The following is a 27,212-nucleotide window of genomic DNA, read 5'->3' on the forward strand; positions in this document are numbered from 1 at the left end:
TAAGATTATTTTGCAATTCCAACATTATCGAATATATTATTCTCTATATGTATGTAATTTGACAATATCATTAAAAAATCACTCCTCAAGTATATTATTAGATTTTGGTTTTTCAAAATATTTACAAACTCCTTTTAACCGTTGCAGCTTTACAATCTAAAATCAAGAGACACAAGTAAAAGGAGTAAAAAGTCTACATTTCTTTTTGTATTTTGGGTGTGGATTTTATTCATTTATTGAGTTTAATTGTTGTGCACCGTCGGTGTAAATTTTTTTTACACATACATCCAATAACGCGTTGCCACATCATTTAATGAATGTGACACATCATGTGTTTTTAATGACCATACATGATGTGTCGGTATATTATTGGACGCAGGTGCAAAATAACTTTACATCAACAATGCATATAAATTAAATTCTTATTTATTTCATGGTGAATTTTTTGGTACATATTTTATTTAATATGTACCACTACACTTGCTAATGTAGACAATTATAATAGATTCACAAATAATACTTATTAATTTTTTATTTCTGTAAATATGAATTATTTTTATTTTAGTTGCTGTAAATTATTATTATTTATATTTATACTCTTGCAATTAATTTCATATAATAAACTATTAAAAAGTCTAACAAATTTTTAATAATAAACAAATATCGAAGTGTCTAATTTTTGCTTATGTGACATATAATGGCCATATGTATCTTGTTGACTGAGTATTTTTTTTTATTAACATTAGGGTCATGCTAAACAGTGCCCCTGGGGCACTAGTTAAGCATACTAAAAAAAAAAACAAATGATAAAGTTAATGATGAGAGAGAATAACTTTTCACATCATTAAAATATTGAATGCACAATTTACGAGATAAAATTTCTATATTTGTATCCTTAACTAGTGCCCCGGGGGCACTGTTTAGCATTTTCCTTAACATTATATATGGTAAAATCTTTCATTCTCTTTCTCCCTTATATCTATTCCATTATCCTCTTTTTTATTTTATTTTTCTTATCTCATGCATTTCCCAAAACAATGAGAAAAGGCATTGTGAAGCTTTGTTGATGAAGAAAAAGAAGAAGCAATATACACATACAGTGAGAGACGTTGATGAAAGAAAGGGATATTGCAATCTCAAAATATAAAAGGAAGAAGTCAAGAAGAATTGTGAAGCTTATGTTTTTTTTAAAATTATTTTGTTTTTATTAAAAAAGAAAATTGTTGTTTTAATTGAATATTTAAATTGAAATGTTAATTTGTAAATCCATGTAGCAATTTTGCACAGTCATCACTTGTCAAATATCAGCTAAAATTGGAAATGACAACCAAAATTTTGAATTGAAGTACCAACTTATATTAAGAATGACATTAAGAATGTTCATTGAGAAACAACTAATGTTCATACAAAACACTAGAAAGACGGGCAATTTAGAGCGTTCCAAAAACCTTGACGTGCTAAACAAATTGCAATATGGTTGACATCTTTCGAGTCCATAACTATATGCTTCGTATTTGCAAACGACTTTTAATTCGATTGACATCTTCCACAATTTTTTGAATGAATTCATGTTCATACATCCTGCAAAAGTATGTATAAGATCTTTCAACTCAGTTATGCAAAAAGTTTTGAATTTATTCAGTCAAAAAACATATAAAGTTTAAAATGACTATCAAGTTTTCACAAGAACAAGGTTTCACATTAAAGAGGACCAAATTTCATTTTTAACAATGCAAATACCTTTAAAAGCTATAAAGAAGACCAAATTTCATTTTTAACAATTCACATACCTTTAAAAGAATGGAATTATACTATATCATATTCTTAGCAGCCATCACTAGTAGATTAAAAATTGGTTATTATGAAATAATGCAAATAAAAATCTTTGGAAGTATATTACATACCTGGTTGTATAAGACTTTCCGGATAAATTAGTGTGTGTTTGGTTTGGTGGCGAAGAGAATTGAGTTTGACAGAATTGAGTTTGAAAAAATTGATTTTGGTTAAAAGTGAGTTTGACATAATTGATTTATGTTTGGATACATTTAGTAAAAGTGATTTTCACCAATTTATATTGTTTGGATAGTTTAGATCAAAATTGCTTTTAAGGTGGCTAATTACCAAAATGGGTTTTTAATTTAACTAACAATCAAACAACAGTAAAATTAAAAACCAGATTTAAAAAATGATAAACAAATAATTGAAAAATTATAAACAGTAAAATGCATATTATATTTAGAAACTATTTTCTGTAAAACTGTATTATCAACCTACAATTTAATAAAATATATAATACTGTAGCAAATAATTGAAAAATAATATAACCATGATTTTGTGTGAGTAGAAAACAAATAATATAGGCTGGTAGGTAAGTATAAGAAATAGTTCACTATAATAAAAAAAAATAATAATAATAATATAAGCATGGTTCCGCTGAGGAAAAAAAAATATAGAAGCAATTTTTTTGGAATTTAGTTGTTATGCATTGTCGATGTAAAATTTTTTTACACATGTATACAATGATGTATTACCACATCATTTAATGAACGTGGCACATCCTGTGTTTTTTAAAACAATACATGATGTGTTATAAACTAAAAAACAATACATGATGTGTTGCTATATTATTGGACGTATGTGTAAAATAACTTTATACTTTTTTGAGTGTATATAAATTAAATTATTTTATTATCAGTTAATATATATATATATATATATATATATATATATATAATGAACAAATGAACAACAGTGGAAAAAGACACGGTTACAAGCATAAGAAATAAAACAAAGCATTATATAAACAAGGGTATAATAGACATACAAGGATATTATACAAAATAAATTTTCAACAAAATAGTAGAATTGATTTTGTTGACGCAGAAGCTACAAATACAAGCTTCTTCCAGAATCAAGTTTGGGCACTAGAATCAAGTTGCCTTTTATGTAGCCAAACATAATTATTATCATAGAATTGCTTTTGTTTGCCATAAACGTGCGTTTAGGTGCACTCACCGTGCAACCAAACAGGTACTTAGACACTTCAATTAAAGCTGACTTCCATTTTTGTACTCTCTCTGAATTAATTTCGTAATTATTTTCATGTTGAGCCATGTCTTTGTCATAACATTTTCTCAGATGCCTTATGTCTGATGGCTCCACTTTGTAAAAGATTGGCCATACTATTTGATTCTTCAATTTCCTACACTCCATAATCTTGACAAGTTCGTCAAGACACCATGATGAATTTGCATAGTTTTCAGATAAAACAATAATCGAAAGCCTTGATGCTTCAATTGCATCTAGAAGAGAGGGTGAAATTTGGTCTCCGATTTGTAGTCCTCCATCATCCATGAAGGTCTTGAATCCCCCTTGCATTAAAGCTTTATAAAGATTACCTGTAAAATTGTAGCGTGTATCCTCTCCTCTGAAACTGAGGAAAATTTGCCATTTGGCCATTGAATGTTTCAGACTATCTAGTGTTGCTTTCCATTCTTCAATTGGTTTACTTTTTAAAGAAGATCCCACATCTTTAATTTTTCCGGGTAACCCTTCACATTCAAAAGCAACTTCGCGTGCCAACTTCCGGGTAACCTCATCATCAATACCTGAATGTTTTTGGAACAAAGTCCAAGATTCCTCTGTAGATAACGGATCAAGTTGAATATCGCATTGACAATACATAAAGTCGCTACCTTGTTGGCAACATGTGGTCAAAAGGATCTTACAGTGTTTACTATTACAAGGAATGCCTACATCCTCAGGGTTGAATTTTGCTCGAACATCATCGAAAATCACTAGAATTTTACGCATACGTTTTATTGTTGAGACTATTTTTTCGGCTCTTCCAGCATCACTGTTTTTATGAAATTTAATTTTCAACGAGTCTGCAATTTCATCTTGCATTGTTCTGATATTTGAATTTTGGGTCACCTTAACAAATAAAACCTTAAGGCCACTAATATTCTTAAGTTTTTCAGTGACTGCTTTCACCAATGTTGTTTTACCTGAGCCTGACCTACCATACAATCCAATCAAAGAGCACTTATGAACTTGCAGTGCCACTAAAAGTTGACTCAATGCCTTCTCTCTAGAATTAAAACACACAAATTGTGACCCAATATTTTCATAAAAGGACTCTAAACTTAATGGGAAAAACCTACAAAAGTTATACTGGTGTGCCATTAATTTTCTCAGCAATTTGTTACATTCTTTCTTTTGTTGTGGTGTTTCTTCTGTTTGTGTATTAATATTCTCCACCTCTTGTATTAGTATCTCTGTTTCATTTTGCCACACAAACACTTCATCGTTGACCATTTTAGTTTCATCATCATCAGTTGCTTCAACTGTAACACGTAAACTATCTCTTAATGAAATCAGATTCTCCTTTTCTTTTTTGACACCCGCTGGTATGTCCTCCAGAACAAATTTAGCTATTCCTATTGATATATTAACTTTAAATAAAAAAAAATAAAAAAGTTATGATTTTACTTATTTTGAGCATTATATTATGTGAAACATATAAAGAAGAGAATTGAAGAAAAGAAAAAGGAAATTGAACTCACGAATTTGTTTCTCGAAGAAGTTGAGCTTTTTCATATTGTTGCAGCTGCAGGCAGAAAATTAAGAATGAGTGGAGTTTGGATGATTGTCTCTTAGCTTAGCTTCAAAAAAATGTGATGTGTATATATATACACACTGTAGAAATTATAGTTATAGTTATAATAATAATGAAGTGATAATTTCATACGAAGCTTCTTTATTCAACTTCCAGCTCACCAAAATTGAAAGCAAAAATTGAAAAAAAAAATATTGAAAGAAAAAAATAGAAAATGGTAAACAGCGTCCCCGAAACGCTAGATAAGGTTATTAATATAAAAATTTTATTTTGTAATTTGTGGATTAAATGTCTTAAAAGACGTACAAAGTTAACATGAGGAAAAAAAGGACATGGTAAACAGTGCACACGGGGCACTTGTTAAGTATACCTAAAAAGAAAATAAAAAATAAAATTTATATTGAAAAGACAATTTTTATACTTTGAAACATTGAATACACACATTTCAAAACATAATTTCTATTTTAACATGTTTAACCAGTACCCCGAGTCACTGTTTAGCATGACCCTTTTTTTCCTCGGCCGTACACATCACTGCGAGATGTTTAAAATACTGGCTACCACATGTTAATCCAATGGACTAGCTACCACTCATGTTATAGTTATCAACTTATCATGTACCCGGAAAGATCCTTTCCAGAACAATTTCAGCCCTTAATTTTATTATTCCTCTAATGGATATATAGTTTACATAAGGGAATCCAAATCCATATACATGAAGTAAGTAGTATCCTAGAAAAATCACCAATGTTGACCATAAGTTGGTGAAACAAAATGAGTTCTACAAGCATTGACGAAAAAAGTCAAGAAACGATAGTCAACAAAAACAAAATAAGAAAACTACAAAATGGTGGTAATAGATTGAATTTTTTATCACAAGTAAAAAATTTAATTAATAGATTGAATTTGAATCATCCATTTAATTAAATTGATGGATCTAATTCATCCACCTTAGTTTTAAAATTTAATGGATAATTGTTATTATTAATTTTAAATCTAATATTGGATAGTGTGTTGTGAGGTAGCTGTTATCATTAACTCTATTTTTTTTTCTTTAGTAATCTACTGGTTTTTAAAATTATGGATTTGAATTCAGTCTCTCTTATTGTTGTCTCTTAGTAATTAACAACTGAAGTACTTTTATGGGACTCGTTATCATTAACTTTTACTTTATTTATTTATTTTATAAGTAGTGTTTTTGTTGTATTTTGGTTGTGTAATTTAGGTTAGTTGTGAGTTAGTTAAGTCTTAGCTAGAAGTTAGTTAGAAAGTTAAGAGTTAGTTGTGTTTTAGTTAGATACTTGTGTTCTAAGAAACTGTGTATACAATCACTTGTAACATTTTAATGTGATGTGGCCCAAAAATGGATGATAAATGATGACAGTCAATTATATGATGTTTTTAGTAGTAATTTAGGGTAGTTTTAATAGTAATTGAAGCCCAAAAGCAAGCAAATACCTGGAAAAGGGAAGTTACTTAGCCCAGAAGCAAGAAAAGTGGAAAAAACAACAAAAAAAAGGGCAAAAATGTAATAAACAGTACAGCCATCGTACCTACGATGAGATCCAGCGTGGCGCGATGAGAAGACGGTTTGAATTGAAGAAAATCTGCAACAAATCTTTTCCATCGTGGCACGATGAAGGCGATTGAAGAAAGCAGAAAATCTGGAGAAGATCTTCCATCGTACCACGATATGATCCATCGTGGCCACGATGGGTGCGATGGACGCGTAGAAAAGCCCAAAACCCAGCTGAAAAACTATAAATAGAGTCTTTCTCCTTCACTATTATTCATTCCAAAATAGTGAGAGATATTCAATATTCACTCTAGAGTTAGGAGAACTCTAAGGAGGAGGCAAGGAGGGCCAAGGAACTCCAAGGCCAATAAAGTTCTTTTCTTTTATTGTCTTTGTAATTTATTTTTTCTAGGTTAGGTGGAGTAGATGAACTCCCTTACGAATGCTTGGTATTGTATAATTTGGTGTTAAATTCAATTGTTTTTATATAAACTCTTTTATTGTACGGTTTTCATTCTTTATTTTAATCTTGATCACATTAGAATAAACTCTAAGGAAATTAGCGGGTATCGGATAGGAAACAAAGCTAATTGTCCCGATCGAAGGACGTACACTAGGATTCTCCATGAGACCATTAAATTCAGTATCTGAGGTTTTAGTGTAGGATTAAAGCTAATAACAAGAACAATCAATTCTACATGAGTTAGAGTAAGGACTAGTATAGGCACACGTGACAACTTGTGAAACCATTGAGCTTTAAGGGTAAGGATACCTAAGTATAAGTAACTACGAAAAAGTGGAACCGAATGGGGTGAGGATAATTATAAACAACGTAAAGGCAACCTATACTAGGCTCTTCTCAGATTGTAATAGAAATAGGCAAAGAGTGCTCCTGAACCTATTTTATATAGACTAATCCTAACTGAGGGGAACAAGGAAAATTAGCAACTAACTACCAAGCAAGGGAGAGATTTGAAAACACTTAACCACCCCGCGTGGACACACACGCACCATTTTATTATTATAGTCATTTACTTTTCTGTTATTTACTTTTACTCGCACAACTATCTCTAAACAAACAAAGCGAATGCAAACTATCTAAATTCCTAAGCGAAACTAGTAATTTTGGCATAATCTTTGTGGAGAACGATAACTTATCACTTTATTACTTGATTGCGATTTTGTGCATTTGCAGAGCCACCATCAACGAATAAAACTCTTTCCTTTCTGTCCCGAATCTCATTAATCATTTGTTAAGCTTCATCTTCTTGTTCTTCTTCATAAATTCTTCTGCAACCCAAGCTTCGGCGTGATTCGAGCTAGGGAAGGCAATAGGTAGGGTATGGTAGGGTACTATAGTACTCATCCTCATACCCGCAGATTGAAAAAATACTCGTACCCATCCCTATATCCGCGTGGGTAACGACTTTTGCCCCCGTCCCCATATTCTATGGGTACCTAAGTACCCATATTCTATGGGTACCGCATTTTTACTAAAAAATAATTGATCAATTATAAAATATCATATCATTTTAACATAATTGAAAAAATTTCAAAGATTTTAATATTGACTAATGAAAATTATAAACAAAATTATTACTAACATTATGTTAAAGTTCATATTTATGTAAAATATTCACATTATTTTTGTATAATTATGTTATAAATAAATATTTTTATTAAAAATATGTAATAGTTTAATAGTGTCATATTGTTTTAAATTGATTTGCATATATTATTATATAATCATATAAATAAAATAAATAAATATATATTATGTGGATATGAGACGGGGTGGGTACGAAGGTACCCGCACCCGTACCCATTCATTTTTATGTGTAATTACTCATACTTGTGCTCGTACCCAAAATCGGGTGTTTACCCTATTCATTGTAAGTAATTTTTACGGGCACCCTCAGTATATAGGCGCAAACCGTGCCTATCTTGCAGTTTGTAAGTGCTTGTTCTTGCTTATAGCTTCGCTAATAGTTTTTATGTCTACCTTAAATTAAATCAATCAATTCTAGAGACTCTGATCAATGTTGTGAGTCTTGGGCTCCAAAAGCCCAATTTATTTGATTTGACATAACTAGTTCTTACTAATTATATAAAAGTAAAATTATTATAATTAATCAGCAAAATAACAGAAAATATTAATGTTAATATTGAATTCTTATAATCAATAGTTTGAACCTATAAAATTAGAAGTAATAATTAAGGAGATTGTTTGGAGGAAGAAAAAGAAGTTGGAGTGATAAAAAGTCATGACTGAGTTTCAGCAACTAAACAAGTTTAGTTTAGATCATTTAAGATTTGTAGTTTGTCATCTGCTTGATTCTGATCAAAATTTGAGTGACCTATTTAAGGTAATGTGATAGAAGATTAATATAGTTAATTAAATAATTATTAGGTAGTAGTTTATTAAATAATTTAGGTATTTATATTATTAGTTGGACTTTACTTATTGGTAGTTAATTGGGCCTTTAGGCTCATATAAGGTTTTACTCATTTAGAATCGTATAAATGTAGTGTGTTGAACACAAATCAAATCAATGAAGGAAAATTAATGAATTTATTTTATCTTTATTTTACTTGTTTTCTTTATTGCTTTTTTATGTTTAGCTTAGTGTAGCTTGATAGAGCTTCAACTCTCTATTATAATGTGGTAATGATTTTCGAATATATACATAGTACTGTCCAAAAAAAATTAAACAATAAAGAAACTGAAAAAATTCATCTAGCTTTTGGCAACTTTTTTTAACAAAGAATGACATTAAGATTGTTCATAGAGAAAAAACTAATGTTCATACAAAACACTAGAAAGACCGGCAATTTAGAGCATTCCAAAACCCTTTGACATGCTAAACAAATTGCAATATGGTTGACATCTTTCGAGTCCATAACTATATGCTTCGTATTTGCAAACGACTTTTAATTTGATCGGCATCTTCCACGATCTTTTGAATAAATTCATGTTCGTACCTGCAAAAGTATGTACAAGATCTTTCAATTCAGTCATGCAAGTAGTTTTGAATTTATTTAGTCAAAAAACATATATATAAAGTTTAAAATGACTATCAAATTTTCACAAGAACAAGCTTTCACATAACTTATACTATAAAATATTCCATGTCTAAATTTCTTGTTAGTCAAATGATACGTTTAAATTGATGGCGCTATAAAGAAGGCCATATTTCATTTTAACAATTCACATACCTTTAAAAGAATGGAATTATACTATATCATATTTTTAGCAGCCATCACTAGTAGATTAAAATTTGGTTATTATGGAATAATGCAAATAAAAGTCTTTTGAAGTATATTACATACCCGGTTTTGTAAGTCTTTCCGGATAAATTAGACACTTCAAACAAAGCTGACTTCCATTTTTGTACTCTCTCTGAATTAATTCCGTAATTATATTCATGCTGAGCCATGTCTTTGCCATAAGATTTTCTCAGATGCCTTATGTCTGATGGCTCCACTTTATAAAAGATTGGCCAAACTAATTGATTCTTCAATTTCATACACTCCATAATCTTGACAAGTTCTTCAAGACACCATGACGAATTTGCATAGTTTTCAGATAAAACAATAATTGAAAGTCTTGATGCTTCAATTGCATTTAGAAGAGAGGGTGAGATTTGGTCTCCGGTTTGTAGTCCTCCATCATCCATGAAGGTCTTGAATCCCCCTTGACATAAATCTTTATAAAGATTCCCTGTAAAACCGTAGCGTGTATCATCTCCACTAAAACTGAGGAAAATTTGCCATTTGGCCATTGAATGTTGCAGACTATCTAGTGTTGTTTTCCATTCTTCAATTGGTTTACTTTTTAAGGAAGATCCCACATCTTTAACTTTTCCCGGTAACCCTTCACATTCAAAAGCAACTTCACGTGCCACATTCAATAAGTCATATGAGGAGGAGTACTCCTCATCGTCAATAGCTGAATGTTTTTGGAACAAAGTCCAAGATTCCTCTGTAGATAACGGACCAAGTTGAATTTCACATTGACAATACATAAAGTCGCTACCTTGTTGGCAACATGTGGTCAAAAGGATCTTGCAGTGTTTACTATTACAAGGAATGCCTATATCTTCAAGGTCGAATTTTGTTTGAACATCATCAAAAATCACTAGCACTCTATCGCCATATGTACCCATATTTTCTATTGTTGAGAATATTTTTCTGGCTCTCCCAGCATCACTGTTTTTACGAAATTTAATATTCAACGAGTCAGCAATTTCATCTTGCATTGTTCTGATATTTGAATTTTCGGTCACCTTAACAAATATAACCTTAACAGTAGCACATATATCCTTAACTTTTTCACTGACTGCTTTCACCAATATTGTTTTACCGGAGCCCGACCTACCATACAATCCAATCAAAGAGCACTGATGAAGTGCCACTAAAAGTTGATGCCATGCCTTCTCTCTAGAATTAAAACACACAAATTGTGACCCAATGTTTTCATAAGAGAAGGATTGAAAACTTAAAATGAAAAACCCGTTAAACTTGAGCCTATGTGCGAATAATTTTTTCATAAATTTCACATATTCTTTCTGTTGTGGTGTTTTTGTTTGAGCCGTAAGTTTCTCCGCCTCTTGTATGAGTATCTCTGTTTCATTTAGCCACACAAACACTTCATCGTTGACCTTTTTAGTTTTATCATCGGTTGCTTCAACTGTTACACGCAAACGATCTCTTAATGAAATCAGATTCTCCTTTTCTTCTTTGACACCCACTGGTATGTCGTCCAGAACTAATTTAGCTATTCCTACTGATATATTAACTTTAAATAAAAAAAAAGAAGTTATGATTTTACTTATTTTGAGCATTATATTATGTGAAACATATAAAGAAGAGAATTGAAGAAAAGAAAAAGGAAATTGAACTCACGCATTCCTTTCTGGAAGAAGTTGAGATTTTTCATATTGTTGCAGGCAGAAAATTAAGAATGAGTGGAGTTTGGATGATTTTCTCTTAGCTTAGCTTCAAAAAAATGTGATGTGTATAAAAAAATGTGATATATATATATATATATATATATATATATATATATATATATATATATATATATATATATATACTGTAGAAATTATAGTTATAATAATAATAATAATAATAATAATAATAATAATAATAATAATAATAATAATAATAATAATAATAATAATAATGAAGTGATTATTTCATACGAAGCTTCGTTATTCAACTTCTTCTAACTCACCAAAATTGAAAAAGTTGAGAATCAGTTGATCAAGTCATATCATATCACTATTATTACAATATATATTATTATTAAATATATAAAATATAGCACTGATAAATACAAATAATGAAGGCATTATTTTATACCACACTTGTCAAATTGCGTAAAAAACAAAACACGACTACACGGCAGTACACATGCATGCATCACTGCAGCTGCTTCGAGATTTCATTGGATGCCATGCCACCGTTGACGAACGTTTAAAATACTAGCTAGTAGTAGCTAGCTACCACACTTTGTCTAATGTTTGTGTTAATTTATTGGACTAGCTACCAATCATGTATGACGAAAGATCCTCTCGGTCTCCATAACATTTCTTAATTACTTTTAGGAAAATGCTAAACAGTGCTCCCGGGGCACTAGTTAAGGATACAAATATAGAAATTTTATCTCGTAAATTGTGCATTCAATGTTTTAATAAAGTGAAAAGTTATTCTCTCTCATCATTAACTTTATCATTTGTTTCCTTTTTTAGTATGCTTAACTAGTGCCCCCGGGGCACTGTTTAGCATGACCCTTAATTTTATTACTCCTTCAGTGGACAGTTTACGAAAGGTTAATTGGACTTTAGGTCCATCTAAGGTTTTATCCATTTAGAATAGTATAAATGTAGTGTGTTGAACACAAATCAAATCTGTTGGGTTTTTGTATGATTGGCTACATTTTGCAAAAACATATTTTAGCCAAGTGTTGAGACAAGTGTGCTGACCTCAAGTGTTGTGACAAATGTTGTGACACTTTGGAACAACACCTGACTCTGTTCTGCGCGCGCCAGCTGGATGTTATTATTTTCTACTCAATCTTTTGAAGATCTGTTTGAAGAATTATGTCAAGGTTTCTTACAGAGGAAGGCGCACGTGTTTAATGTGTTTCATGAGGCAGCTAACCCTAGTTTTATTTTCCAAAGGAATTATATTTTTGGAAAATATATTTCTGCGGTTTCAAAAATATAACTATTATTTTCAGAAATATATCACAGCTGCCGCAATTCTAGAAGCCCTAATTTTGTCTTGAAGCCCAAGTCATTCTACTACTATAAATACGAAGGCAAGCATATGGTTTCAAGCATCTAAAATCCAGTCTTACAAAGCGTGAGTTTTTAGGGATTTTAGAGTGTTAATTGTGAGCCTATCTTGTGTCTCATTGATGCAAGCTTAGGACCTGAGTGTTATTGAGTTGTAAGTGTGAACTTCTCCTAAGCTTTGAAGTACGGAGATTGTTCTATTGTGTTGTGTGGTTTACTCGCAAGCTTTTAAGCAAGAGTGAATCCTAGTTTCTTAGGAGTGTGTCTCCACTTGTTGTGTTTGCGAAATTGAATAGCAGCGCTGTCTGTGTTGCTAAGGTGGGAATTGGGACGGGGTCTCATATCTAGGAGTTCCTAGGTAGAAGGGTCATTGGGTAGTGATTAAGTGAGAAGTTGTAAACGGGTGAGTTTAGCTTCGAAGTAATACTGCTGATAGTGGACTTCATTCCTGGATTGGTATCCCCTAGAGTAGGCTTTAGGCTGAACTGGGTTAACAACTCTCGTGTGTTATTTACTTTACTGTTTGTATTGTTTTATGTTATTTGCTCTGTTTACAGACAAGTGTTGGCGCACCAGTGACAACATCTGTCTACAACAGACAAGTGTTGCTACACCTTGAGCAACACCTGTCCACTGTGTGCCAGGAATTTCAATTGGCATCAGAGCAGGCACCCTGTTCTGAATTTTAGGGTGAGCTCCAGGGAAATCGTTTCTGGCAAGGATGGACAAAGAAGGAGGTTTTGTTACCAGACCACCTCTCTTGGTTGGCGCTTCAAACTATGACTATTGGAAGTCCCGCATGATGGCCTTCCTAAAACAAATTGATAGCAAGACATGGAAGGCAATTCTGAGAGGATGGACTCCACCTGTGAAGATGGACAAAGATGGTAAACCAACTCTTGAGTTGAAATCTGCTGAAGAATGGTCCAAAGAAGAGGATGAGCTTGCTCTTGCAAACTCAAAAGCATTATATGCACTATATAATGGTGTTGACAAGCACATATTCAGACTCATCAAAAAGTGTGTCTGTGCTAAAGAAGCTTGGACAATTCTTGAAACTGTTCATGAAGGTACGTCTAAAGTGAAGCTGTCTAAGCTACAACTCCTAACAACTAAGTTTGAGAATCTTAGAATGAATGATGATGAAACCATTCAGGATTTTCACATGACCATACTTGATTTTGACAATCAATTTGATGCCTTGGGTGAAAAGATACCTGAAGAAAAGCTGGTAAGAAAAATGCTCAGGTCTCTACCTAAGAAGTTTGACATGAAAGTCACAGCTATAGAAGAAGCAAAGGATATCACAGATATGAAGCTAGATGAACTGGTTGGTTCACTACAAACCTATGAGGTAGCTACAAATGAAAAGATGGATAAGAAAAACAAAAGTATTGCTTTTGTTTCAAATGCTGAGGAAGAAGATCAACTGAGTGACACAGAGTCTGAACAAAGCATCTCTGATGCAATGGTTCTTTTGGGAAAACAATTTAATAAGGTGCTAAAGAGAATGGACAAACGCTCTAAGACAGGTGCAGCTGACATTGGTCGCAACACTTACAGGAATTTCAGAAAACCTGTAACAGATGAGAAATCAGCTCCAAATAAAGGAGTTCAATGCCATGAATGTGAGGGGTTTGGTCACATTAGAAGTGAATGTGGAACCTTTCTGAAGAAACAAAAGAAGGGGTTAACTGTAACTTGGTCAGATGAAGATTCTGAAGGAGAAGCCGATACTGCAAAAGCTATACATGTATTGACAAGTGTTTGCACATCTGACACTGAATCATGTGAAGAAGAACTAACCTTTGATGAACTTGCTGAATCATATAAAAAGTTGTGTCTGAAGAGTGCAGAAGTCTGCAGAGTCTCTGAAGAGCAAAAAGAAACAATCACTAAGTTGCAAACTGAGAGAGCTGCTAATCTGTCAAGAATCTCTGAGTTTAGTACTAAATGGGAAGATAGCTTAAAGATCATTGAGGAACAGAAGGCAACTATCTTCAACTTAGAAGCAGACAAGATCAAACAACTGACTGAGATAGCCCATCTGAATGAAGAGGTAACTGAATTAAACTCTCATCTTGAGAATTTAAAAAAGCATGTTCTTAGGCTATTCAAAGGAAGTGATCTAGATGAAATCCTGGAAACTTTGCCTGCTCCTAGTAGATCCAAAACAGGCATTGGGTATGAATACAAAAATGTTAATAGGATTATGGATTACAACAAAGAAGGGAAATTTATGCCTGAGGTAAGTAAACAACCATCTCCAAAAATGCATGACAGGATGTCGCCACACCTGTCTCATAGACAGCAGAGACAAGTGTTGCCACATATGGCACCACATCAGCAAAGATGGCAGAGACCTAGGTTTATACCTAGACCAAGAAGCAGGTACCATTCATGGAGATGTCATCACTGTGGAAGAAAGGGGCACATAAGGCCTTATTGCTACAAACTGTATGGTTATCCAAGTGAAATTCCACAAGAATCTGATCAATCCATCACTAAAACAAAGATGGAGTGGAAGCAAAAAGATGATGCAACCAATACCAAGGAGTATACAGCTGAAAGCAGTGGGAAAAGTTTGATTGCCCATACATCTCTCAGAGCATCATCAAAAGAAGATTGGTACTTTGATAGTGGCTGTTCCAGACACATGACTGGTGTTGAAAAATATTTAAAGGAAGTAAAATCTTATGCCACAAGTTTTGTGACATTTGGAGATGGAGCAAAGGGGGAAATCAAAGGTATTGGAAGACTTATTGACCATGGTCTACCAAAACTTGAAAATGTTCTCCTTGTAAAAGGACTAGCTGCCAATCTAATCAGTATAAGCCAACTATGTGATCAAGGCATGAAAGTCAACTTTACGAAAATTGAATGTCTGGTCAGCAATAATGAAGGAGACATCCTTATGAGGGGTGTTAGATCAAAAGACAACTGCTACTTGTGGATCCCTCTTGAAGAAGGTAATGTATCTACATGTCTCTTAACTAAAAATGAAGAGGTTAAGCTGTGGCATCAAAAATTAGGACACCTTAACTTGAAGAGCATGAAGAGAGTCATATCAGAAGAAGCTGTCAGAGGACTACCAATCTTACAGATACAGGAAGGCAATATCTGTGGTGAATGTCAGATTGGGAAGCAAACCAAAGTGTCGCACCAAAAGTTGCAACACTTGTCCACCTCTAGAGTTCTTGAGTTACTACATATGGATCTGATGGGGCCCATACAAGTTGAGAGTCTTGGAGGTAAGAAATATGTTCTTGTTGTTGTTGATGACTTCTCTAGGTATACTTGGGTGAATTTCATTAGGGAAAAATCTGAGACTTTTGAAGAATTCAAAAATCTTTGTGTACAACTTCAAAAAGAGAAAGACTGTGGTATTGTAAGAATCAGAAGTGACCATGGTAAGGAATTTGAAAACTCTAAATTTGCTGATTTTTGTGCTGCTGAAGGAATAATTCATGAATTTTCTTCACCAATTACACCTCAACAAAATGGTGTGGTTGAAAGAAAGAATAGAACCTTACAGGAATCTGCTAGAGTAATGTTGCATGCCAAAAATGTTCCTTACAAGTTCTGGGCTGAAGCCATGAATACAGCATGTTACATTCACAATAGAGTAACATTAAGGAAAGGTACTGCTACAACATTGTATGAACTATGGAAGAATAGGAAGCCTACTGTGAAGTACTTCCATGTGTTTGGGTCAAAATGTTATATTTTGGCAGATAGAGAACCTAGGAGAAAATTGGATCCCAAAAGTGATGAGGGGATATTTTTAGGTTACTCAACCAACAGCAGAGCATACAGGGTTTTTAACTCCAGAACAAGAACCATGATGGAATCAATTAATGTTGTTGTTGATGACAGTGATACAACAAGTGCAGATCCAGTTGAAGAGACAGATGTCATAACACCTGTCCCAACACCTGATGATGATCAAACTGAACCTGAACCTGATCAACATTCTGAGTCTACTACAGAGGTTCCTAGACCAAACAAGGGACCATCTACTAGAACACAGAAGAATCATCCTCTGGAACTTGTCATTGGAAATCCAAATCAAGGAATTGCAACAAGAAGATCAAAAGAAGCAATTTCCAATTCATGCTTCATATCAAAGATTGAACCAAAGAATGTTAAAGAAGCTTTGACTGATGAATACTGGATCAATGCTATGCAGGAGGAACTAACTCAGTTCAAAAGAAGTGAGGTATGGGATCTAGTACCTAGACCAGATGGTACAAATGTTATTGGTACAAAGTGGGTGTACAAGAACAAAACTGATGAAAATGGTGATATTACTAGAAATAAAGCCAGACTTGTAGCACAAGGATACACCCAGATAGAAGGAGTAGATTTTGATGAGACTTTTGCTCCAGTTGCTCGCTTGGAGTCCATAAGATTACTCTTGGCTGTGGCATGCATTTTGAAATTCAAGCTATATCAAATGGATGTAAAAAGTGCATTCCTAAATGGCTATCTAAATGAAGAGGTATATGTTGAGCAACCAAAAGGGTTTGTAGATCCAAGCTTTCCTAACCATGTTTACAAACTAAAGAAAGCACTCTATGGATTGAAACAAGCCCCTAGAGCATGGTATGAAAGACTGACTGAATTCCTTGTCAGCCATGGATACAAGAAGGGTGGTAATGATAAAACCCTGTTTGTAAGAGAAGAGAAAGGGAAGCTAATGATAGCTCAGATATATGTGGATGATATTGTATTTGGTGGAATGTCGCGACAAATGGTGGAACACTTTGTGCATCAAATGCAATCTGAATTTGAAATGAGTCTTGTAGGTGAGCTAACTTATTTTTTAGGTCTTCAGGTCAAACAAATGGAAGACACCATATTTATCTCTCAAGAAAAATATGCAAGAAACATTGTGAAGAAATTTGGAATGGAAGGTGGGAGTCACAAAAGGACACCTGCACCTACACATTTGAAGCTTACCAAAGATGAGAAAGGGGTTGATGTGGATCAAAGTCTCTACAGAAGTATGATTGGGAGCTTACTATATCTCACAGCTAGCAGGCCTGATATCATGTTTGCAGTTGGTGTTTGTGCTAGATACCAATCTGAACCCAAGATGAGTCATCTGACTCAAGTAAAGAGGATCTTCAAATATGTCAATGGCACATGTGGCTATGGAATTCTATACACTCATGGTAATGATTCTACCTTAATTGGATATTGTGATGCAGATTGGGCTGGAAGTGCTGATGATAGAAAGAGCACCTCTGATGCATGTTTCTTCTTGGGAAACAATCTAGTATCTTGGTTTAGTAAGAAGCAAAATAGCGTGTCTCTATCAACAGCTGAGGCAGAATATATAGCAGCTGGGAGTAGTTGCTCTCAATTGTTATGGATGAGACAAATGTTGAAAGAGTATAGTGTGGAGCAAGATGTCATGACACTTTACTGTGACAATCTTAGTGCTATAAACATTTCTAAAAATCCTATTCAACATAGTAGGACTAAGCACATTGATATACGTCATCATTTTATAAGAGAGCTTGTAGAAGAAAAAATTGTTACACTTGAGCACATTGCATCTGAAGAACAGTTAGCAGACATTTTCACTAAGGCGTTAGATGCAAGTCAATTTGAAAATTTAAGAGGCAAACTTGGAATTTGCCTTTTTGAAGACAAATAGCAGTTACAGCATGTAATGCGTGTAACTACCTCTCTTCACTTAAAGTTATACGCTAATCAAGGAAGTTTTCATTCAACTTCCCACAACCTCCATCAACCACAATCATTACTTTTCATCTATTCTCTCTCTCACGCTCAAAACCGATCCAACTTCTCCATCAACACTTCTCAAATTTCTGCTCCTTTCAGATACTCTTACTCAACAATCATGTCTGACTCCGCCAAATCTTCACCAACAAAGACAGATGCTACTCCATCACTACAAAAGGTGGTAATCGATGCTGTTCCTCTCACCACCATACCTTCCATAAGTCCAACTATGAGGAGAAAATCAGTTGCGAAGAAGGAAAAATCATCACGAACGAGCATAAATCCTTCATCTCCCTCCTCTTCAATTAAGAAAACGAAGAAGAAGAGCAAGAAATCGCGAACTGAATCGAGAAGGTCTTATACAATGTCTGAACTGCATGTTGATCCTCTGCCATCAAAAGATGTTCCTACTCCTGTCGTTGATACTACAGAGGACAATGTTGATACATCTGGTAAGAATCCACCTAATCCAAACTCTGATGTTCCAAATTCTGTCAAAAACCTAGGTATAGAGAAACCTACTGTAACTGATAATTTGGGGAAAAGTACTCCTAACTCCCCTATTGCTGTTAATACTGATGTTGATGCTGCTACTGAGACTAATGTTGATGTCTCTACTGAGTCGCCCACAAAAATTGACACTGAGACACATGGTATGCCAAGTGCTGCAACACATGGCGATACGCCAAATGTGGTGCCAGATGTTACCACATCTTTGGCACAGGAAAATTTGGTTGACTATTCTGAGTCTGATGAGAGTCCCCCACCTAAGGCTACTGATAAAGAAACTGTTCCTGTTAAAGCTGTGAATGATAATCCAGAGGTTATACTTGTTAATGAAACTACTACCAGTGATAAGGCTGTCCCTACAAACTCTGAGGCTAGTGTGGCTAGGAGGACTAGAAGTAGGGTTAATAAAGGTGTAGAGACTGCTAGTACACCTGTCCAAACACCAAAACCCTCTAAGGCTGGAAAGGCTACTGGTAAAAAGCCTGTGTATGGACCTCCAAAACCTGTCAGTAAAGTGGTCCCTAGGTCAGAGACCAAGAAAAGAAAAGCTCCTCCAACTAGTGATTCTGATTTTGAACCAGAGACAGATGTTGCTGCATCTGGCAGCACATCTAGGAAAAGTGTAGGAAGGAAGAAGGTTCCTCAATCTGTTCCATCTGCGCCATTAGACAATGTTTCATTCCATTTGGAAAATGGATCTGCAAGATGGAAATTTGTGTATCATAGAAGGTTAGCTCTAGAAAGGAATTTAAAGAATGATATTCTTGAATGTCCAAGTGTTGTTGAAGCTCTTGAGTATGCAGGTTTGATGAAAACAGTGGTTGGCTTGGACAAGTGCTATGACAGGCTTGTTAAGGAATTTTTGATTAATGTGGCTGCAGACTGTAATGATCCAGCAAGTCCTGAATACAGGCAAGGGTTTGTTCGTGGAAAGTGTGTTCAATTCTCCCCTATTGTGATAAACCAATATCTCCAAAGAAGTTCTGATGAAGTGGCTCCTCTGAAAGCCACAGATAATGAAATCTGCAAGGTCCTCACTGGTGGAAAAATTAAAGTGTGGCCAAGCAAGGCAAAGTTGTCTGCAACTTCCCTCTCACCATTCTATGCTGTTTTAAATAGGATTGCTGCCCATAATTGGGTACCAACCACCCACTCAGGTGATATTGCAAGAGGATTGGGTAAGTTCATTTATGCTGTGGGTACAAAAGCCAACTTTGACTATGGTGCATATTTCTTTCAAGAAACTTTGAGCCATGCTTTAACATATGCTGTTGAGAAACCAGTTGCTTTTCCCACTCTGCTATGCAATATTATACTTGAACAACACCCAGATATACTAAGAAGTTTTGATGTTCCTTGCAAAAGGAAAGGGGTGTTGATGATTGAGCAGAGGCTGCTGGATGGGACAAATGCTGCAGCAGGTATTGGCACATCTGTCCAGACTGGTGTTCTTTCAAGGAAGCAGATGATTGCTGATCTGACTGAGACTAGCAGAGCCCTTGAGGCTAGAAAATTGAAAATTGATCGTGTGATTGAGGCACTGAAGGCTGAGGAAGCTGCTGAAATGGCTGAGGGTGAGCCAGATGGACAAGAAGGAAAAGAGGCTAGTGAGTCTGAGGATGGTTCTGAGGATGTGATGGAGGACTCTGATGAAAGTTCTTCAATCTGATTTCTGATGTTTCCTTATATTTGTTTCTGATGTACTTGTGTTAATTTTCTTGGTGTTTCTTTTGTTGTTCATTTGTGGGCAAGGCCCTGAATTTCTAGCACCTGTGCGTGCTCTATGGTCTGTAATAACTGCACACTGATATTCTCTATGCTCTGGTACACTATGATTTCCTATTCATGATGTTTGTCTAAATTGTGGCTAAAAAGGGGGAGTAGTGTGTGTGTGTGACAAGTGTGAAGACAGATGTTCTCACATCTGGCGACTGTTGACTGTTTTTGCATGGATTGTTCGTATGCTCGTATTGAGGGGGAGTGTGAGTAATATGCATGTACTGAGGGGGAGTAGTGAATATTCTTTCTCTATCTGGTGTGTGTATGTATGAATTCAGGGGGAGTGTGAGTGATATTATCTCTTGATCGCCTGAATGTTTGATGACAAATGTTGTGCCAAGTGTCATGGCACCTGACTATTGAGTCCACTATCTACTATGACTGAGAATTTATTTTTCTCAGATGTTTATGGGAGTTTATTTCTCCCTTGTGTTGTTCCATGAGGCTAGTTGTTACTATTCCGCTGTTGCATTGCCTCTGATGCTACTTATCTCTTCTGAAAGTAGTTTTTATTATGTGTTACTTTCTTTCCTAGTTGTGTGATCATGTTGACTCGAAGGAAAGGTAATACTATATCTCTCTATATACTGGTCTAATATTGTTTTAGCCAAAATTTGCCAAAGGGGGAGATTGTTGGGTTTTTGTATGATTGGCTACATTTTGCAAAAACATATTTTAGCCAAGTGTTGAGACAAGTGTGCTGACCTCAAGTGTTGTGACAAATGTTGTGACACTTTGGAACAACACCTGACTCTGTTCTGCGCGCGCCAGCTGGATGTTATTATTTTCTACTCAATCTTTTGAAGATCTGTTTGAAGAATTATGTCAAGGTTTCTTACAGAGGAAGGCGCACGTGTTTAATGTGTTTCATGAGGCAGCTAACCCTAGTTTTATTTTCCAAAGGAATTATATTTTTGGAAAATATATTTCTGCGGTTTCAAAAATATAACTATTATTTTCAGAAATATATCACAGCTGCCGCAATTCTAGAAGCCCTAATTTTGTCTTGAAGCCCAAGTCATTCTACTACTATAAATACGAAGGCAAGCATATGGTTTCAAGCATCTAAAATCCAGTCTTACAAAGCGTGAGTTTTTAGGGATTTTAGAGTGTTAATTGTGAGCCTATCTTGTGTCTCATTGATGCAAGCTTAGGACCTGAGTGTTATTGAGTTGTAAGTGTGAACTTCTCCTAAGCTTTGAAGTACGGAGATTGTTCTATTGTGTTGTGTGGTTTACTCGCAAGCTTTTAAGCAAGAGTGAATCCTAGTTTCTTAGGAGTGTGTCTCCACTTGTTGTGTTTGCGAAATTGAATAGCAGCGCTGTCTGTGTTGCTAAGGTGGGAATTGGGACGGGGTCTCATATCTAGGAGTTCCTAGGTAGAAGGGTCATTGGGTAGTGATTAAGTGAGAAGTTGTAAACGGGTGAGTTTAGCTTCGAAGTAATACTGCTGATAGTGGACTTCATTCCTGGATTGGTATCCCCCAGAGTAGGCTTTAGGCTGAACTGGGTTAACAACTCTCGTGTGTTATTTACTTTACTGTTTGTATTGTTTTATGTTATTTGCTCTGTTTACAGACAAGTGTTGGCGCACCAGTGACAACATCTGTCTACAACAGACAAGTGTTGCTACACCTTGAGCAACACCTGTCCACTGTGTGCCAGGAATTTCAAAATCAATGAAGGAAAATTAATGAATTTATTTTATCTTTTTTTACTTGTTTTCTTTATTGCTTTTCTATGTTTAGTTTAGTGTAGCTTGATAGAGCTTCAACTCTCTATGATAATGTGGTAATGATTTTCCAATATATACATAGTACTGTCCAAAAAATTAGACAATAAAGAAACTGAATAAATTCATCTAGCTTTTGGCAACTTTTTTTAACAAAAAATGACATTAAGATTGTTCATAGAGAAACAACTAATGTTCATACAAAACACTAGAAAGACCGGCAATTTAGAGCATTCCAAAACCCTTTGACATGCTAAACAAATTGCAATATGGTTGACATCTTTCGAGTCCATAACTATATGCTTCGTATTTGCAAATGACTTTTAATTTGATCGGCATCTTCCACTATCTTTTGAATAAATTCATGTTCGTACCTGCAACTATTGTCTACATGTTTCTAGCTATATCTTGATAATGTTTTGAGATTATTGTTCAATTTCAACATTATGAATATATTATTCTCTATATGTGTGTAATCCGGACTATAGATCCGCCCCTTCCTGAAATATATTATAAGATTTTGGTTTTCTTAAAATATGTACAGACTCCTTTTAGCTGTTGCAGAAAAAGAATTGGTAAATCTTTCATTATCTTTCACCCTTATATTTAAATGTTTTCTCATTAGATCTCATGGTTCTTTTCTCCCTAAATTTTACTTTTTTGTTTTTCAATAAAAACTTCGGTTGCTATGAATCAAATTTTTTATGTCTTGAAAAAAATTTCGGTTTCTGTTAATCGAATTTTCCTTAAATTTGAACTAGAAAAAACTTCGGTTTCTGCGAACCGAAATTTTTATCAAGGGCAAAATTGGAATATTTTGGGTATAAAAGATACACGGGAGGCTTAGAGAGAAAACATCTTATATCCATTCCCCTATCCTCTTTTTTTTGATAAATGATTGTTTACCTCCCGTAAAGTTAGCGAAATTTGATTTACGTTATGCGTAATTTTTTTCTGTTTACCTCCTACAATATGAAGATTCTCTCATTTTGCACCCCAAGTGAACAATTGGACAGCTGACTGTGCATTTGCGATGACATGACATGCACACATGAAACAATATTAATTTATATTTATTTTTAATTCCACTTAAGCTAATTTTAATTTTCTTTTTAAAAATAATATTTATTTTTTTTAAAAAAAAATTCTTAAAACTTTATCATTCTATATAACAATATTTTCATTTATTTATTTCTCTAGAGAATATAATTATTTTTAAAAACTTCAAAGTTGAAGTACCGACTTATTTACCAACCCTCTAAATCGTGATCATAACATCTAACAAAGATGTGTTGTTATAAAAGATTAAAATCAACTTATATTGAGATCAAATGTGGTAATGATGTTCGAATATATAAACAGTTGCTTTTGGCAATTTTTTTTTAACAAAGAATGACATTAAGATTAGTCATAGAGAAACAACTTATGTTCATACAAAACACTAGAAAGGACAAGCTAAACAAATTGCAATATGGTTGACATCTTTCGAGTCCATAACTATATGCTTCGTATTTGCAAACGACTTTTAATTTGATCGGCATCTTCCACGATCTTTTGAATAAATTCATGTTCGTACCTGCAAAAGTATGTATAAGATCTTTCAATTCAGTCATGCAAATAGTTTTGAATTTATTTAGTCAAAAAACATATGTATAAAGTTTAAAATGACTAAATGATACGTTTAAATTGATGGCGCTATAAAGAAGGCCATATTTCATTTTAACAATTCACATACCTTTAAAAGAATGGAATTATACTATATCATATTTTTAGCAGCCATCACTAGTAGATTAAAATTTGGTTATTATGGAATAATGCAAATAAAAGTCTTTTGAAGTATATTACATACCCGGTTTTGTAAGTCTTTCCGGATAAATTAGACACTTCAAACAAAGCTGACTTCCATTTTTGTACTCTCTCTGAATTAATTCCGTAATTATTTTCATGCTGAACCATGTCTTTGCCATAAGATTTTTTCAGATGCCTTATGTCTGATGGCTCCACTTTGTAAAAGATTGGCCAAACTAATTGCTTCTTCAATTTCATACACTCCATAATCTTGACAAGTTCTTCAAGACACCATGACGAATTTGCATAGTTTTCAGATAAAACAATAATTGAAAGTCTTGATGCTTCAATTGCATTTAGAAGAGAGGGTGAGATTTGGTCTCCGGTTTGTAGTCCTCCATCATCCATGAAGGTCTTGAATCCCCCTTGACATAAATCTTTATAAAGATTCCCTGTAAAACCGTAGCGTGTATCATCTCCTCTAAAACTGAGGAAAATTTGCCATTTGCCCATCGAATGTTTCAGACTATCTAGTGTTGCTTTCCATTCTTCAATTGGTTTACTTTTTAAGGAACATCCCACATCTTTAATTTTTCCGGGTAACCCTTCACATTCAAAAGCAACTTCGCGTGCCACATTCGATAAGTCATATGAGGAGGAGTACTCCTGATCGTCAATACCTGAATGTTTTTGGAACAAAGTCCAAGATTCCTCTGTAGATAACGGACCAAGTTGAATATCGCATTGACAATACATAAAGTCGCTACCTTGTTGGCAACATGTGGTCAAAAGGATCTTACAGTGTTCACTATTACAAGGAATGCCTACATCCTCAGGGTTGAATTTTGCTGGAACATCATCGAAAATCACTAGAATTTTATACATACGTTCTATTGTTGAGAATATTATTCTGGCTCTTCCAGCTTCACTGTTTTTATCAAATTTAATATTCAACGAGTCAGCAATTTCATCTTGCATTGTTCTGATATTTGAATTTTCGGTCACCTTAACAAATAAAACCTTAAGGCCACATATATCCTTAAGTTTTTCACTGACTGCTTTCACCAATGTTGTTTTACCTGAGCCTGACCTACCATACAATCCAATCAAAGAGCACTTATGAACTTGCAGTGCCACTAAAAGTTGACTCGATGCCTTCTCTCTAGAATTAAAACATACAAATTGTGACCCATGAATATTTCCATTAGAGAAGGACTCAAAAATTACTGGGTAAAACCCAGAAAAGTTAAACTGGTGTGCCAATAATTTTCTCAGCAATTTCTTACATTCTTTCTTTTGTTGTGGTGTTTCTGTTTGAGCCGTAAGTTTCTCCGCCTCTTGTATGAGTATCTCTGTTTCATTTAGCCACACAAACACTTCATCGTTGATATTTTTAGTTTTATAATCATCAGTTGCTTCAACTGCTACAAGCAAACGATCTCTTAATGAAATCAGATTCTCCTTTTCTTCTTCGACATCCGATTCCATGTCCAAAAGTTTAGCTATTCCTATTGTTATATTCACTTTAAAAAATATAAAAAAAAAAACACAGTTATGATTTTACTTATTTATTTTGAGCATTATATTATGTTGGAAAATAAACTAATATCAAGCTTCGTTTAATGTATGAAAGTTGAAATATTAAGGAGTGTGAATTGAAAAAAGTGTGAAAAAGTTTCACATTGGTTAGAACACACTAGTAATGTGTGTGTATATATATATATATATATATATATATATATATATATATATATATATATATATATATATATATATATATATATATATATATATATATATATATATATATATATATATATCCCAAATTGACTAATAAGCGGTACTCCAAATGATAAATGGTGGATCACCCACTGCCATTCACCATCACCATGTGTGCTGCCGTCTTGCTGGCTTGAATTGGGCCGGGCTTGGGTCTAGGTGATACATTATTTTAATTTTTTGATTAGTTAATTGAAAGGAAAAACATGTTTATGTTTGACCATTGCTGACTCAGTGCGTGTTTCATTGGTTATGTACTAATATTGGTCTATCAGTTCGAATTGATAATGCAGTATCAATTTTCGAGTGGTTCATCGATCGGTTCAGTTGAAATTGGGTTTTTCATCTTGGGGACGGCGCGGTGAATTGTCTACTTTTCACAATTTGAGCAGTACCGCGAAACATTTTAAAGAGAGCGACCTAGTACGCGACTCAGTCAATATTCTATTCAGTTCTGATTTCTTTTTCGAAAATATTTTTTTTTAGATAACATCAAAGGAACAACATATTATGTGAAACATATAAAGAAGAGAATTGAAGAAAGAGAAATTGAACTCACTCAGTTGTTTCTCGAAGAACTTTTTCATATTGTTGCAGCTGCAGGCAGAAATTAAGAATGAGTAGTGAAGTTTGGATGATTGTCTCTTAGCTTCAAACAAGAATGTCAAAAAAATGTGATGTGTATAAAAAATGTGATGTGTATATATATATATATATATATACTTGTAGAGGTTAACTCGTGACAAGAAGAATGATTAATTATTATATTAATGAAGTGATTAATATTTCATACGAAGCTTCGTTATTCAACTTCTTCTAACTCGCCAAAATTGAAAAAATTGAGAATCCAGTTGATCAAGTCATATACTATTTCTTTTTCTTTCACCACCAATTGAATCTTGTTTAGAGTCAGTTTTGACATCAAGTTCAGCCCTCTTCTGATTGCAGTTACGGGGATCAAACTGTAGTCCTTCCTATCAAATTCAGTGTCAATCACCACTAAACCAACTAACGATTGGTAAGTCATATCACTATTATTACTATATATTACTCCCTTCGTTCCTCCTTAATTAATATAAGAAGAAATTTACTTTTTTAAACATATTGAAATATTAATATATTTGTACTATATCATAGATTAGATATATTAATATTTCTATGTATATAAAAAGTTAATTTATTCTTATATTAAGGATTAGAGGGAATATTATTAAGTATAATTTGATACACTTGCTCTAAAGCATGCAGGTGAAACTAACCAAAAAAGAAAAACCACTTGTGAAATTGGAACACTGATTCTCGGCAGTATACTGCAGCTGCTGCGAGCTTTCATGGTGATACCAATGTTGACGAATGTTTAAAATACGACAAGTCAATGAAGTAGTAGTGTCCTAGAAAAATCACCAAGCTGGCATGTGATGAAAAAAGTCAAGAA

The 27,212-nt window shown here is 34.0% G+C and overlaps 2 protein-coding genes and 1 pseudogene across 3 annotated transcripts; all 3 read right to left on the reverse strand.

Moving 5' to 3' along the window:
• Positions 1 to 1,333: 1,333 nt before the first annotated feature.
• Positions 1,334 to 26,463, reverse strand: LOC123920437 (disease resistance protein At4g27190-like). The gene is made up of 5 exons (XM_045972692.1): positions 26,444 to 26,463; positions 4,566 to 4,681; positions 3,035 to 4,454; positions 1,905 to 1,931; positions 1,334 to 1,581 (listed from the first exon to the last, which is right to left on the reverse strand). The coding sequence occupies exons 2-5, from the start codon at positions 4,597 to 4,599 to the stop codon at positions 1,500 to 1,502; spliced, it is 1,563 nt and encodes a 520-aa protein (XP_045828648.1). The 5' UTR covers positions 4,600 to 4,681; positions 26,444 to 26,463; the 3' UTR covers positions 1,334 to 1,499.
• Positions 8,861 to 11,162, reverse strand: LOC123920435 (annotated as a pseudogene).
• Positions 9,123 to 26,470, reverse strand: LOC123920436 (probable disease resistance protein At1g52660). 2 transcript variants are annotated; one of them, XR_006813670.1, is made up of 3 exons: positions 26,337 to 26,470; positions 23,929 to 25,521; positions 9,123 to 9,334 (listed from the first exon to the last, which is right to left on the reverse strand). XR_006813670.1 is itself a non-coding variant. In XM_045972691.1 (3 exons), the coding sequence occupies exons 1-3, from the start codon at positions 26,362 to 26,364 to the stop codon at positions 23,708 to 23,710; spliced, it is 1,569 nt and encodes a 522-aa protein (XP_045828647.1). In that variant the 5' UTR covers positions 26,365 to 26,470; the 3' UTR covers positions 23,506 to 23,707. The 2 variants fall into 2 exon arrangements, 1 of the variants encoding a protein (XP_045828647.1); XM_045972691.1 differs by lacking the exon at positions 9,123 to 9,334 and adding an exon at positions 23,506 to 23,786 and having other exon boundaries at positions 24,060 to 25,521.
• Positions 26,471 to 27,212: the final 742 nt, after the last annotated feature.

This window comes from Trifolium pratense, linkage group LG4 (assembly GCF_020283565.1).
Source record: "Trifolium pratense cultivar HEN17-A07 linkage group LG4, ARS_RC_1.1, whole genome shotgun sequence".
NCBI classification, from domain to species: Eukaryota; Viridiplantae; Streptophyta; class Magnoliopsida; order Fabales; family Fabaceae; genus Trifolium; species Trifolium pratense.